The 13,966-nt window shown below is 40.5% G+C and overlaps 1 protein-coding gene across 1 annotated transcript in view; it reads left to right on the top strand.

Moving 5' to 3' along the window:
• The window catches only part of syn2b (synapsin IIb), a gene marked incomplete at both ends in the record, with an annotated part of 69,224 nt that extends 58,080 nt beyond the window's left edge, over positions 1 to 11,144 (top strand). The window contains 8 exons of the mRNA XM_083892503.1: positions 1,372 to 1,434; positions 1,886 to 2,028; positions 2,658 to 2,732; positions 3,242 to 3,344; positions 5,115 to 5,291; positions 6,477 to 6,567; positions 9,806 to 10,592; positions 10,991 to 11,144. Coding sequence (XP_083748629.1) covers positions 1,372 to 1,434; positions 1,886 to 2,028; positions 2,658 to 2,732; positions 3,242 to 3,344; positions 5,115 to 5,291; positions 6,477 to 6,567; positions 9,806 to 10,592; positions 10,991 to 11,144 — 1,593 coding nt within the window. The remainder of the gene's footprint in view (positions 1 to 1,371; positions 1,435 to 1,885; positions 2,029 to 2,657; positions 2,733 to 3,241; positions 3,345 to 5,114; positions 5,292 to 6,476; positions 6,568 to 9,805; positions 10,593 to 10,990) is intronic.
• Positions 11,145 to 13,966: the final 2,822 nt, after the last annotated feature.

The raw sequence follows: 13,966 nt of genomic DNA, 5'->3' as shown, positions 1-13,966 counted from the left end.
TGAACAGACGTCTCAACCGTTTGGTAGAGGCCTGTATCTGAAATACTGTAGGGTCTAATAAAAATAAATATATATATATATATATATATATATATATATATACATATATATTGATTGTCGTTATTGTTATCATAAGTACATTTAAAAAGAAATCATTTTTCCTTTATTTTTTTTCTCGGCGCGTATTTACTAGAGCTGCAACTATCGATTATTTTCTCGATTAATCGATTGGTCCACAAAAATGTCAGAAATGTTCAAAAACGTCGATCAATGTTTTTCAAACCTGGAAATTAAGATGTTCTTGAATGTCTTGTTTTTGTCCACAAACCAAAATGATTCAGTTTTAATGATTCCTTCGTTATGTGGAGCAAAGAAACGAAGAAAATGTTCACATTTAAGAAGCTGAAACAATCAGAAATCTTGTTTTAATCATGAAAAAACTTTAAATCGATTAATTCGATTATCAAAATAGTTGACTATTAATTTAGTAATTGGTTTCAGCTTTATTATTTACTGCTGCTTTTTCTTAAATAATCAACTTAGTTATCAATTAATTCTTGTCTTTTAAATGCACGTTTATCCTTGCCTTGCCTTAGGTTAGACTTTATTGTCCACAATGCGGAAAATTGTCTTTGGCTCCACCTTAACACACCAAAACAGAAATTACAAATGCAAACATCTATTTAAAAGAAAGACAGTCTGAGCTCAATTACAGGGATTTCAAATTCACTTTAAATCAGTTCCGTATTTTAACAATTGAACTGTACTTCATGGAAAGGATTTCTTGTAGAGTTCAAATTAGGGGTTCAGTGGCTCTTGTTATACTGTCAAGTTGTTTTTTCCCTATGATTTTTGCTCACATTATTAACCCAGTTTCATTTTTCTCTTCACATCCAAGTATCTGTTACAAACCAAAAAGATTCTTTTACACATCTCAAAAAATGCTCTAACTCAGCCCAAAGTCTTGTCATTTTCTCACGAGATATAAACTCTACATTATTTTGTATTTTCTGTATATTTGAGGTACATTTCCGTATATGTGTAATGACCCAATATAGCTTTGTTTGTTTATCTCCAGCGCACTTGCCTGACACCTGACGCCATTACCTATTTCGCATTTTGTCTCCGTCCTATAGGCGATCCATATCGTCGGTAAATTTAAATGAACTTAACGTTGAATTTTGAATATGTAGCACTGTTTCAAGACAACATTTCATAAATAAATGTTGACTAAAACAGCTTTTAATCAAACGCTGTTCTAATCTACACATTCTTTCTGTGTAGAAATGCAGGTAAACATGGGTAAACGTTTGATTTTGTGCTCATGCTCATCGTCATTACTTACGATTGAATTATTCTGTTTCGTTTCAGATTACAACACCGAGCTTCCCAGTAGTGGTGAAGATTGGACATGCCCACTCTGGAATGGGAAAGGTAATGCAATCCCTTTATACACTATAAATGCTAATAGCCAATGACATCTATTACGCAGTTGTCGCTGCACCAGCATCCGACTGTTTTGCCTCGTTTTAATTGAACACATAAGAAATAGCTGAATGCTGGAGTTGAGCTGAGTCATTTGACAAAATCTCTGTATGGAAGTGGTTGAAAGTCTCTCTGTGTCCACACATAGTTGAATAAAACACCACATTTTCCCTTTCATTGCTGCAGTACACCTCTACATATTATCGCCTGAGCTTCTCCTCTCATCACTTTGTTATTGATTGACAACTCTATCGATCCACCACACGTCATTCTCCTGAAATGCTCATATTGTGTTAATATCCCTTGCTAAATAATTCCCATAACTCACTAAAATGGTTGTAGAGCCTACCTTAACGTTCACTAAATAATGTTTTTTTTATTGTTTACCATTCCTCTGCAGGTCAAAGTGGACAATATAAATGATTTCCAGGACATTGCGAGTGTGGTCGCCATCACCAAGACCTACTGCACCACAGAGCCATTTATAGACGCCAAGTACGACATCAGGGTCCAGAAAATCGGCATTGACTACAAAGCATACATGTAAGTGTGTTCTAGGTTGTTAGCATGCTTCAGGGAACATTATTTTTTGTCTTTCTGTACTCAACTGTAGGCATAGGAGCAATAATGTGCAGACAGCTGCTTTAATACAGCATAAACTTAGCTTCTTTTGATACATCAGTTTTCCCACCCACAGCCGTGGACACATCTTAGGCCTGGTTTGCTCCACTGGCCTCCACATCCACAATATCTCCAGCACCGACCTCTCCATTATCTGACCACCTGGCATTCACCCTTGACGTTGACACTCCCGCCCCCCCAACCCAAACAGGACCGCACAATCACTTTTCGCAAACCTTAAATCCATCAGTCTCTCCCTCAAAACCCATCTCTTCAACATCACTTACAACACCTGACGAATCATTCCCTCTCACATTCACATCTACGGTCAATTTAAAGTGTCCAATTAAACTCTGAATGTTTTTGGACTGTGGGAGGAAACCGGAGAACCTGGAGAAAACCCACTCACACACAGGGAGAACATGCAAACTCCATGCCAAAAGGCCGCTGTTTTCTGCGTATGCAACAGCGCTAACCACTACGCCAACAGTGTGACCTAATTTGAAAGTTGTCTCCGATAATTGAATGTGTAATTTCCTCTTGTTTTCTAGGCGAACGTCAATCTCTGGTAATTGGAAGAGCAACACGGGATCTGCCATGTTGGAGCAAGTAGCCATGACTGACAAGTGAGCGATGCTTCCACGTTAGTGACGCTCCGGCTGCCCTGGTGTCACGTATTATTATTTTGTGATGTCACAGTTGCAGATTTATTCACTCCAAATTAGTAAAAACACAGGCTGAGTAATTTGTGTACAAAGAAAGAAAGGGGAATTAATTTCAGTGACTACAGTGTTGAACTCTGAAATAGAAATTGTTTTCCATTCATTAATTTTGCGACCTGTCACAGGAGCTGTAATCAAGGACATCAACACGGGGCATTAGCATCAGTTACTGAGCTACACATTCTGTATCACAGCTTCTTTTAATGATACATGCTGGGACACATACATTAGGAAACATGTGTGCAGTTTGGAAAATAAACAACAAATCTTTCAGGAAAACAAACAGGTTTAAGTGTCAAATGCTGTTTCATGAATGATGTAGAAAAGTACACAAGTATTCTTCAGCTTTTTTTTCCAGTGAACAGGGCCCAGTGCAGTACTCTATCATCATGTTTCCCCTTTCCTTGTGACAGGTATAAGCTGTGGGTCGATACCTGTTCAGAGATCTTTGGAGGGCTGGACATCTGTGCCATTAAAGCCATCTGCGGCAAGGACGGTAATGACTACATTACTGAGGTGAGAAAAGCCGACACTGTTTAAAAGACAATGACCAAGCAAAATGTGTTTTGTGTAGCATCATTAGCACGGCTACACTTTGAGTTTGACTGTTCTTTATGGGTATATTTGTTTGTCTGTGTCTACTCATTTTGAGCACGCTGGATTCATGTTTTATAGCCTCGAGTCTTGAATTCATGATGCAAGTGTTTGTAAGGTGGGCGAGGTAGGGATGAGTAAGCAAATAGAGACTGCCTCAATATATTATAAGTACAAACAATGACACAGAATACAATCGCAAGACTGAGAAAATGAAATGTTGCAGTGCACTAAGTACAAGAGATATTCCAGTTACCAACCGCTGTCTCAGCTGTAGCTGTATGCAACAGAAAGCAGGATAAAAATGCAGACACTATTATGACATGAGCCGACAGAGCTGAATCTGAGCAGGCAGGTTATGAGTGGACATGTAGCCTCATTGTCCAGGGTCATAACATAGAGCTTGGTTGCAGCGACAGTAGTGAGGAGGGTTTCTTTTGCTAGTGAATAAGCACATTAACCCTTAAGATTTCCTTTAAAAAAACTTACTAATTTGTTCCTCGGGACAAAAAACGTCCAATTGAAAACCATTGAAAATACTATTTTTGATCCCACATTTATCTTAACATAAACTAATGCATTTCTTTATGTTAAGATTTCATGTTGGACTATTAGCATTACATTTCACTTTTTTATATTTGTCCACCAGGTGGCACTACATTTTCCCCATTCAAAGCATGCAGCAAAGATTCACTATTTTTATATATTATTAATATAATATTAAATGTCCCTAAGGAACTCTTAAGGGATAAAATAGGCAGGACTGTCGAGGCTCAAACAAAATGAATGAAATCCATCATCCGTGGAAAAAGCCTGGTGGACTCGTGTCCACATTTTGGCAGTGATACAGCACATTATGATTAAATCAAATCAAACTTTAATGATCATGCTTTATGTCCTCACAATATTATAGAAAGAAGAGAAACCCGACAGTGAGCAAAGCACTTGAGTGGAGAGAGAAACGGATGAATAACAGTCACAGTAGTAATCATTTTACAGCAAAAATAGTGTTATTCGTATTAGCAATAGCAAAAATTATAATGATGTCAATTTTAATCATAGCACAACAATGATGACTACAGCACTGTGCAAAAGTCCAGCATTAAATGTGTTGTTTTAGCAACGCTATAATGACCAGGCAGTATAATTATTGCTCAATCACTTTATTGGTATATATCCAGAAAATACAGGTAATGTAATGTCTTTCAGTAACATCTTTCCCAGGGATCACAGAATTGGACAGCCATGAAAACAACAAATCTGATGGTGCTTCTTGGCTGTACTACTGCACTTCAACCTCTAATAATGACAGCATCGCAAATGGATTTAGATTTTATAACAAAACAAAATAAGCCCTCGACGGTGTTGATTGCTCACTTCTTATTCTGCCCGGCTGCTGCAATGATCGGGCATTTGGATAGTGAAATTAAAAAAGGATTTCTGTCAGTGTGCGTGTCAGTGAATGTGTCGTTCTATTAGATTAGCCATGTGAGATGAAGATGGTATTATGGCATTAGAAATGACGATGTGTCTAAATATATTATAATCTTACTATTTATGGTTTGACAGCACTGAACTAAACCTCTTATCCGATACGGAAAAAACACTTCAATCCTTTAATAAACACGTAAACAGTTCAATGAAAAACACCCAAATGTCCTCATATACTGTATGTGTCTCCTCTCTGTCCAGGTTGTGGGTTCATCTATGCAGTTAATCGGCGATCACCAGGCCGAGGACCGCCAGCTCATCTCTGAGGTGGTGCTCACTAAAATGAACCAAGCTCTGGTCGCCCGCTCGTCCTCGGCTTCCCGCTCGCCCGCTCGCTCTCCTCAGGGTGGGAAACCAACCACCGTGCAGCCTCAGCAGGTAAAACGCTGGAGCGCGATTCGCTTGAACGCGTTGACGAAGACAACCGCTGTGTTTATACTGTATCACTTCAAATGAATGTTAAAGGGGACATATTATACCCTATTTCTCAAAGTTAAACTAGTTCCCTGGTGTCCTAATGAACATGTCTGCGACATGCTTTGGTCAAAATACCATAAGGATGAAGCACCACAGTAGTTCAATCACCAAAACAGCCCTGTTTAGAACGCTCAGTTTAGTAGTATCTCTTTAGGTCCACCTTAAACAAAAAGTAAAACTTAAGGGTGAAGTAAGTAGTTTATAGTGCCATCTAGAGGAGAGGCTGAAATTTACAACAAAGAACTGCTCCTCTGCTCACCCCCTCCATTTCCTGAGCGCTACGGTATCCTCAGCCGGTCAAATGTCGTCCTCGTCAGCTTTCTCCATGTCAGCAGATGAGGTTCGTGAGGCGAGGGAGAGGGCGAAAGTGGATTTCGGGTTATATAAACCCTTAAATACTACACAGTGTCCCTTTAAGGGACAGGAAATGACACCGGCCACGAAGGCTACTGGGAGCTAACAGAAGTTAGCATTTGGAAAAGTGATCATTTGCAGGCTCTAGCAGGCACATTGCCGTCATATATAACATGTATCCACTGGACAGATAAATCCTCTGAGGCTGGAAGTTTAGAAGTTGTAGAACTCTCTGCTGCACTGTGGAGCCAAGAATAGAACTTTTCACGGACTTCCGGTTTTCGGATACCATTGCCCTCGCCAGCACTCTCGCGTGTTTTACGGACAAAGCGGAGCTCCACGAGACAATATAGCGCATTGTGATGTCCCAGTGAGCACCGAAGTCAACATCGCGTGTTTTATCTCCTGGACCACAAAAAGATAATTGAGTCATCTTTTTTCACACTTTGCCAGCTGATAGGGCCTCTAGAGTCACAAATATAAGTATTAAAATGATTAAAAAGTTGATTTTGCATATTATATCCCCTTTAATAATAGCTCATGCTCATGAATCACACAAGCAGTGTTGCTTATTAAAAATTTAAGCTATCGACGCCAGGGGAGAAATGATTTTGTTGTGACCTTTCACTGCTGCTGCTTTCACAAATTGAGTTTACTCATGATTTCCTGTCAACCCCGTCTCTCTCTCTCTCTCTCTCTCTCTGTTTTTCTTTTCCGTCGTCTCTCTCCCAGAGCGCTGCCCTCAAGGAAGGAGTGGCAGATCCAAACAGGACCTCAGGCCAGCGCCCTCCATCCCAAGGTTGTCTGAATCCTGCTCTCCATTGTAACACGAGTGCTGCTGCTGCAGCCACAAAGCATGTCTAGGAAACGCTGAATCAGCCGTGGGCAAAATTCATTTTCAAATATCTGAACGTAGCCCTGGTATTTAAAACAGTAAAAGCCTTTTGCATCAAACTGCCATTAATGAAAAACTCTCACTGGGATATTTTATTTTAAAGTTATTGAACCTAATATAGTGGTTTTAAGTCCTACGTTGTGAGTAAACATCAGTTTTATCCTGAGATACTTGATATTAGGGTTGCCAACTTCCTGATAAGAAAATAAGGAATATATTGCACTTTAGACACTTTCACTTTGACAGTTTTGCAGTTTTACAGTAATATTTTTATGTCTATATCTTTCTATCAACCAAATGATTTTAAAAATCGCTATAATAATTTGCAATCTTCTTGTTTTCCCCCATTTTACCTTTACATCGCACAGTGGAGACAGAAGCAAGGTTTTATTTTCCCCTCATACAAATCTGCATTAAGTCGCACCAATCTGTTTTTTTCCATGTCATGGTTTTGCACCGACTCGATTATCAAAAATAAAGAACAATCCGTATTTTTCTACGGAACGGTTGGCAACCCTACTTTGTATCCCAGACTGCCGTCATCACTATTATAATCTTGATCCTCAACACGTTTTGATATTTAGGGAAACGTTTTTCCTCATTTTTCTTTTCAAGACGACAGATGAGAGGATTAGAGGACGAGACGAATGACGTTACAGCGTCCGGTTACTGCCACAATAGTGATTATGAAACCGATGCTTAAACGGTCATCTGAAGGAAATAAGTAACGTGGACATATTTGAATGTACTCGTTTTTTTGTCAGGAGTTGGATGAGAAGAAAGAAGCTAAAGCCTTTTTAACATTCAATCGCCAAGTTTGACTATCTGAAATTACAACAACAGATACATGTGCATCTGAAACTTAATTTAAGATTATCTAAAAAAAAGAACAGGGTTAGAAGATATCTTCATTTTCCATTCTTTTGCTAAGTAACAAGCTATTGGTTTTAGCATTTAGCGGTCTCATTTCACACCTACCATCTGACTTCTGGCAAGAAAATGAATAAGTCTAGTCCATTAAGAAGAAGATAAAGCACTTTGTCGGAAATCCTTAACTTTGTTGTTTGGAAACAACGCAGAGTGTCGCTGTGATATCAGACAACACAATTTTACGTGAAGTTAGCGTTAGCGGTGAGGATTAGCGCCGCTTTAGCCTGCGTACAGAGATAGAAAAAGGCGTCTGCTGTACTTTTAAGTACCTCTGTCCTTGTTTCTCATCAACATTTAACTCACGATCAAACATACACTAACACACTAGCACTTAAGCAGCGTGCTGACTTTAACGAGAGCCATAGCGTAATTCTGTGTTAGCATGTGTGCACCCGGAGCTGAGTGTTGTTCAAAATACATGTGGAAAAACCACGTTTGTTGACTAAAAGAAAAGTGCTTGTTAAACAGGACTTAACACGGTGAACAAAGTAATTATAAGTGGAGTTTTTAGTGTGTGTGTGTGTGTGTTTGCATGTTTAGTAATCATGTTTTTTTTATTTATTATTTTTGCATGGGTGTGCGTAGAAAAGCCTGCGGTGGTGTTTTTGGTCTTTGTGCTGGTTGTCCCAGAAATGGCAGCTTTTTACGAGGTGAACTGCTCGAGATGAACACGTGCCTACTGTGTGATGATGTCGTAGAATTATTATCCTTGAAAGGTTCAAAGATAATAATTTCAAAAATTAGCTTATGCATAAATGGATGTTGGTCTTACGTTTACTCCGTCTTAAACCTTTTGATTATTGTGCTAATTTGGCCAGTGAAGCTAGGTTTCTGTGGGGGCAATGCTTGGCTGTCTTTTTAAAATCTCGTGTGTTGTTGTTGTTGTGATGAAAATTGGTGATTTTTTTTTTTCCAAAGCCTCATTTGCAAGATCTGAATGCTCTGTGAATGACTCGGCTTGGCGTCGTCTTTGGTTTAAAGTCAACTGTTTGTAATTCTGTGTTATAACTCCTGAGACAAAAAAAAAAGTACAGTGTTTCAAATACAGATTTTCTTTATAAGAAAACTCCCTCTCAACTTACGACCTGAAAGTTCTTTTAACTGAAAATCTTTTTCTGTCTCGCAAAGATTGCTTATTTGCTTGGATCCAGAACAGTTAATGTAGTCAAACGAGATTCGATCCAGTCGATTGGCTTCTTAAGTGCCTCCTCAGGTGAAACAGTTGTCTGAGTATTTTGTCAAATAATGAAGCAAAACCTCGACTCCAATCAGATTAAAACAAGGGTTTCTATCCAAGCAAATATTTACTGTCTCACCCTTTACAAATTATGTTTGTACAAATGGAATTTTCTTTGATTTTTATGCATCGTGAGTTCCGACAAACGTTGAAAAAAAAAAAAAACGTAAGACTTGTGGCCATTTAGCTGCCCTGAAGTTAATGACTCTCTAAGAGTGTATGGGATGAATTTTCAACTTTAATCTACACTTTCTCCACATTCTTCATGATTACGCCTTCAAAAAGAGGCTTTAAAACCTCCTTCACACAATCAGCTCAGTATAATCTGCAACCTGCAGCCAGGAAAAGTGAATTATTACCCTTTGGAAACTCATCCCTGCTCGTCATTTTCTACTCAGCATGTATAATCACTTGTTTGTGTTGCGCTGCATGATGAATTGCTTTGCCTGCCTGTGTGTTTTAGTGTAATCGTATAATAGCGATAACAGTGTGTTTCAGGTTCACCGTCGTCTCTTCTCTATTGTTGTTTACTGTTGTTTGCCATCTCCTCCTCTTTTCCGCTCAGCTCACTGCTCTGCACTCCACCTCTTAATGGTCACAGCGTGCACACACACAAGCGACTAACACTTGGGCTTTGTTGACTCGCTATCTGCTGCCCCCTGCTGGCCTCCACACTGCACTCACAAACATTCAGAGCCTGCTTTGCTTCAGTCTTGTTCATGGCAGATGAGTCGGGGGTTGTTTTTTTGTCTGAATGTGAGAGGTCATTATTTCAGTGGGCATGTTTAGCCGAAGCTCATTATCATGTTCTGCTTTGGTCGTTGGTCTGGTTTTCTAACTGCTTCACTAAAACAACAGGTGCTGCTGAATTTATAACACAATAACAATGTTTTTGTTTCATTCCTCTTTTTGTATTTTTGCTTTGTTGCTTCATTGTGTTGTGCACAACGTTGTGACGATGTTCTAACCTCGCGTATCTCCATCTTTCTGGTGCTCCAGTGAAATCAAAGAGCGTGGACCCGTCGCCAGAGTCGCTTAGGAAAGTGTCTGAACCTGTACCGAAGCCTGACCAGGCCCAGAAACCTGGTCCAGGTCCAGCTCAGAAACCAGCTCAGACTCAGAAGCCAGGCCCGGTCCAAAAGTCTCAGTCGGTCACAAGACCTCCCGTGCAGAGGCCTCCGCCCATGACGAGAGCCCCGTCTGTCGCAAAGTCCGCTCCAGATTCCGCCTCTACCCCATCTCCGGCCAAAACTTCACCGTCATCCCCAGCTAAAGTAGCAGCGGCTGTGGCAGCTCCAGGTTCTCCTTCAACCAAACCAGCAGCAGCAGCAGCAGCTCCAGCCCCGGTCGCTTCCACCACCCAACCGCCTACAATAGAGCAGCCCAAGCCCCAGCCTCAAGGCTCCCCGTCACCAGCTCCTGGCAAACCCAAAGAGCTGCCCCCCAAACCCACACCGCCCGCAAAGCCCATCCCACCTGTGCGCAGGAATTCGAAGCCTCACATCCAGCCGAAGCCACAAACCCCGCCTCCTCCTCCCAGATCTTCATCCAAACCGCAGCCAGATCCGTCCTCAGACGCCGCCTCGGCCTCTTCCCCGGCGCAAGTTCAGTCCCCAGTCAGAGCCAGCCAGTCCCCGCCTCACGCCCAGTCTCCAGCTAAGGCTCAGCTCCAGGCCAAGAACCCCGAGTCTGACCCAGCTGAGGCAGCTGCCGAGGCCCCCGACGAGGCCCCCGCTGCTGGGGAAGAACAGCCAGCTTCGGGGCAAAAGACCCATCCTCTGCTGAAGTAAGAGCCATTTTATCAACACACTCTGTTGATAACGCAAAAGGCAGGTGCAGTTGAGTGGGCCGTAATTTAAATGTTTATGATGCAGAAGCAGAACATTACACAGTACATTTTGTTCTCATAGTGAAGTTGGTAACTAAGTGAAATTATCTGTAAAGTTTCTCAAGGACTGTTGCTTAAATATTGCGTGTGTGACCTCTTACACATTTCCCTGTGTGTCTTTGCTCCTCACCAAGCTCCTCGGTATCTTTATTAATATTCATATACCGCTCTTTTCCTCCCCTATACCACCCCCCCCCCCTCCCCCTGTACCTCCCCTTTATCTCCTCACTCCTTCCCTTCCCCTCCATTGTACTTCCTCCTCCCCTTTTTTTTCTTCATCTCCTCCCTCTTCCCAGTAAGTCCCAGTCCCTGACCAATGCCTTCAACGCTTTCAGCGACTCCTCTTTCTTCCGCGGGGTCTCGAGCTCCGCAGGCGACGGCCAAGACGAGGCAAAGGCGGAGACCATTCGCAATCTCCGAAAGTCCTTCGCCAGCCTTTTCTCTGACTAGATACGGCCCCCAAAGCCATAGTCAGGGCCCTCTTTGATTAATTCCCGGGGGCCCCTGTTTTTTTTCGTCTTCGGCCGGTTTGACTCGATTGACATTAAATGTGAAACCAGTCTGAGATTTTAAAAGACAAAATAATGTGTGTGTTAACTGTACTGTGTTCCCCTCCTGTTCCGAGTCCCTCTGCTCCTCCTCCACCTTCTGGGCTTTTCTCTGTGTGAGTGAACAGTGAGGCCTTGCCCGGCTGGGATGTTCAGCTATTGATCCTGTGCCAGAGTAAATGGACCGAAGGAGTTACGTCATTGAATAGAAACAGATTGACTGGCGTAATAAGAGAGAGAGAGAGAGACAAAAAAAAAATCTTTATTTTTCCCAGAGCACACCCTAAAAAAAACAAAAACAGTATATTATTCATGTACATACAATATATATATATATAGATATATATATTATACAGTAAATGACACTTATGAAGGGAGATAAGCCAATGTTGAAAATCTAGTAGCACTTTTCACATGCGTCAGTGGCATAACTCTTTCTCTCAGTGGCTGGATTTATCCACGTTTAAAATATGATCACATGATTTGATGGGTTTTCTTTTCCCGGTGAATTAATTTGCTTCAGAAAGTGAAAGTAACACGAGGAAAAGGTTGGAAACTTCTCTGGTGTAAATCCAGCCATTGTGCCTCTGGTCCTTGGTTACTGCTCGTCACTGCTGTCCCAACCCCCCCTCCCCCCCCACACCTTCCCTTCCCTCCCTTGTTTTTTTTTTGTCTCCAAAGTTAATTGTCGTCTGTGGGAGTTGGAAATAATGTGTGTGTGTGTGTGTGTGTACATGTGTACATCTGTGCTCAGTTGTTATGCATGGCTCCTCCTCCTCAAGTGGTTCGGTGTGACTTTTGGAGCAGAAGGTGAGCTCTCTCTCTATCAGTGTTTGAGTTTTACCCTCCGTGGCCTCTCTCTTCCTCTTCCTCTCTAGATGTTGTAGCCTTATTGTGAACTTATTCACAAGCTTCGCTTGTTAGTTGTGCAGAGCCCTGAGTCGATTACAGCTTGAAATTCATTCATTTACAACAACAACAACAACAACACTTTTGAATTAATCAGTTGACTAATTTGGGCTCTTGTCGATTCTGGAGCTTTCGGGACTTTTGGTGATGTCTCGTAACGTTTTAGACCAGGTGGTGTCAAACTCAAACGGCCTGGGGTCTCAATGAGCATCTAGGCTGTTCAAGAGGGGGCGTGTCTCGGAAAAAAAATATTAAAAATAGCAGATTTGGCAATATGAGCTTAAAATTATAACGCAATATTTCCTCAGTGAAGATATTCATGATGAGATTTTACAGTAAAAGTGCTCGTTTTGACACGGAACGACGTATCCTTCACAATAAAAGCATAGTGACAATGCAAAATAAAATAAATCTAAAAAAATAATCCAAAAATTACCCAAATAATAACGTTAAATTATACATTTAATAATTCTACATGTATGGTAACAACCACATGTCTAATTGTTACTATTATAAAAAGTACGATTTGGCAATATGAGCTTAAAAGTGAAGATATTCATGGTGATATTTCACGGAATTCCAAAGTAAAAGTGCTTGTTTTGATTTGGAGTGATGTATTCTTCACAATAAAAGCACATAGATGATGCCAAATATACCTATTACTGGCAAAAACAATCTAAAAATTAACTAAATAACAACTATAATTAGAACACCAACCAAACTTTTATGTATACATATATATGTATGCATATGTAATTTAATGTGGAATGTAATACATTACGTTATACAATACATTATAAAAAATACAAGTAAGAGGAGGTTGTGGCCATGTTTTCATGATAACATGAGATGAAGTTGTGGTCCACAGGCTGCCAGTTTGACACCTCTGTTTTTCGACTGACTGACCAAAGGTAAATGAGTGAGTTCCGATCAGTATCTCAGCGTCTGTTGCTGTAACCGGTGATGTTCCTGTGTTCACCTCTGTGTGTAGACTTCTCGAACAGTATTGTACTTTGTTGGTTATTCTCATGAAAAAGACAGACTCTGGAGACGTGCTATAAATAATAGATATGATCATACATGCCAATACAGGACCTGTGTATCTGTTTGATTCCTTAACACTTACTGTACATTCCCCCCACGTAAGATTCCGTTGAGTGGCGACTCTCCAGGTTGTTGTTTACTGCACCCTATAGATGCTGGGTTTAAGATTTATATATATATATATATATATATGCTGTATTTAAAAAAAATAAAAAATAAAAAAAAGTGTTGGCTTTTTGGATTGCAGGATTACAGAATTCAAAGCAACCTGGAATAAACTTATCATTTCTTAGTTAAGTTGCCACCTTTCAGTTTCATATGTGTGGAAAAAAATAAGAATTATATATAGATATAGATATATATGAACGGTATACCAGCCTCTCCGCTTCATCGTGGTTAAGTACTCTGTTGCAAGTGAACTATAACACATTGTATTTGTACGTATGAACGTGTCATCTCAGGAGTTTTATTTTTTGTAATATATATTAACTGATTTATTTTTTTCGAGGTCCCCATGTTTATGGTAGAGTATATTCTTTGTTTTGTATTGTGTTTTTAATCGTAATGCAATACTGCTTTGCATGATCTGGTGACTGATGATGATGATGATGATGATGATGATGATGACGACCGTGTTCTTATTTTCTGTACAGATCCAAGTTAATAAAGATGTGGTTCCATCGTGTTATTCACTGCGTGTCATCTCTGCCGACAGGAGCAGTTTTCATCAAAGAAATGAAAACGTTTCCCCCACGGCGAGTCGTCGCACTT

This window comes from Microchirus variegatus (genome assembly GCF_963457635.1).
Source record: "Microchirus variegatus genome assembly, chromosome: 7".
NCBI lineage: Eukaryota > Metazoa > Chordata > Actinopteri > Pleuronectiformes > Soleidae > Microchirus > Microchirus variegatus.
The sequence above is the reverse complement of the archived record's forward strand: the minus strand, read 5'-3'. Positions and strand labels throughout refer to the sequence as shown.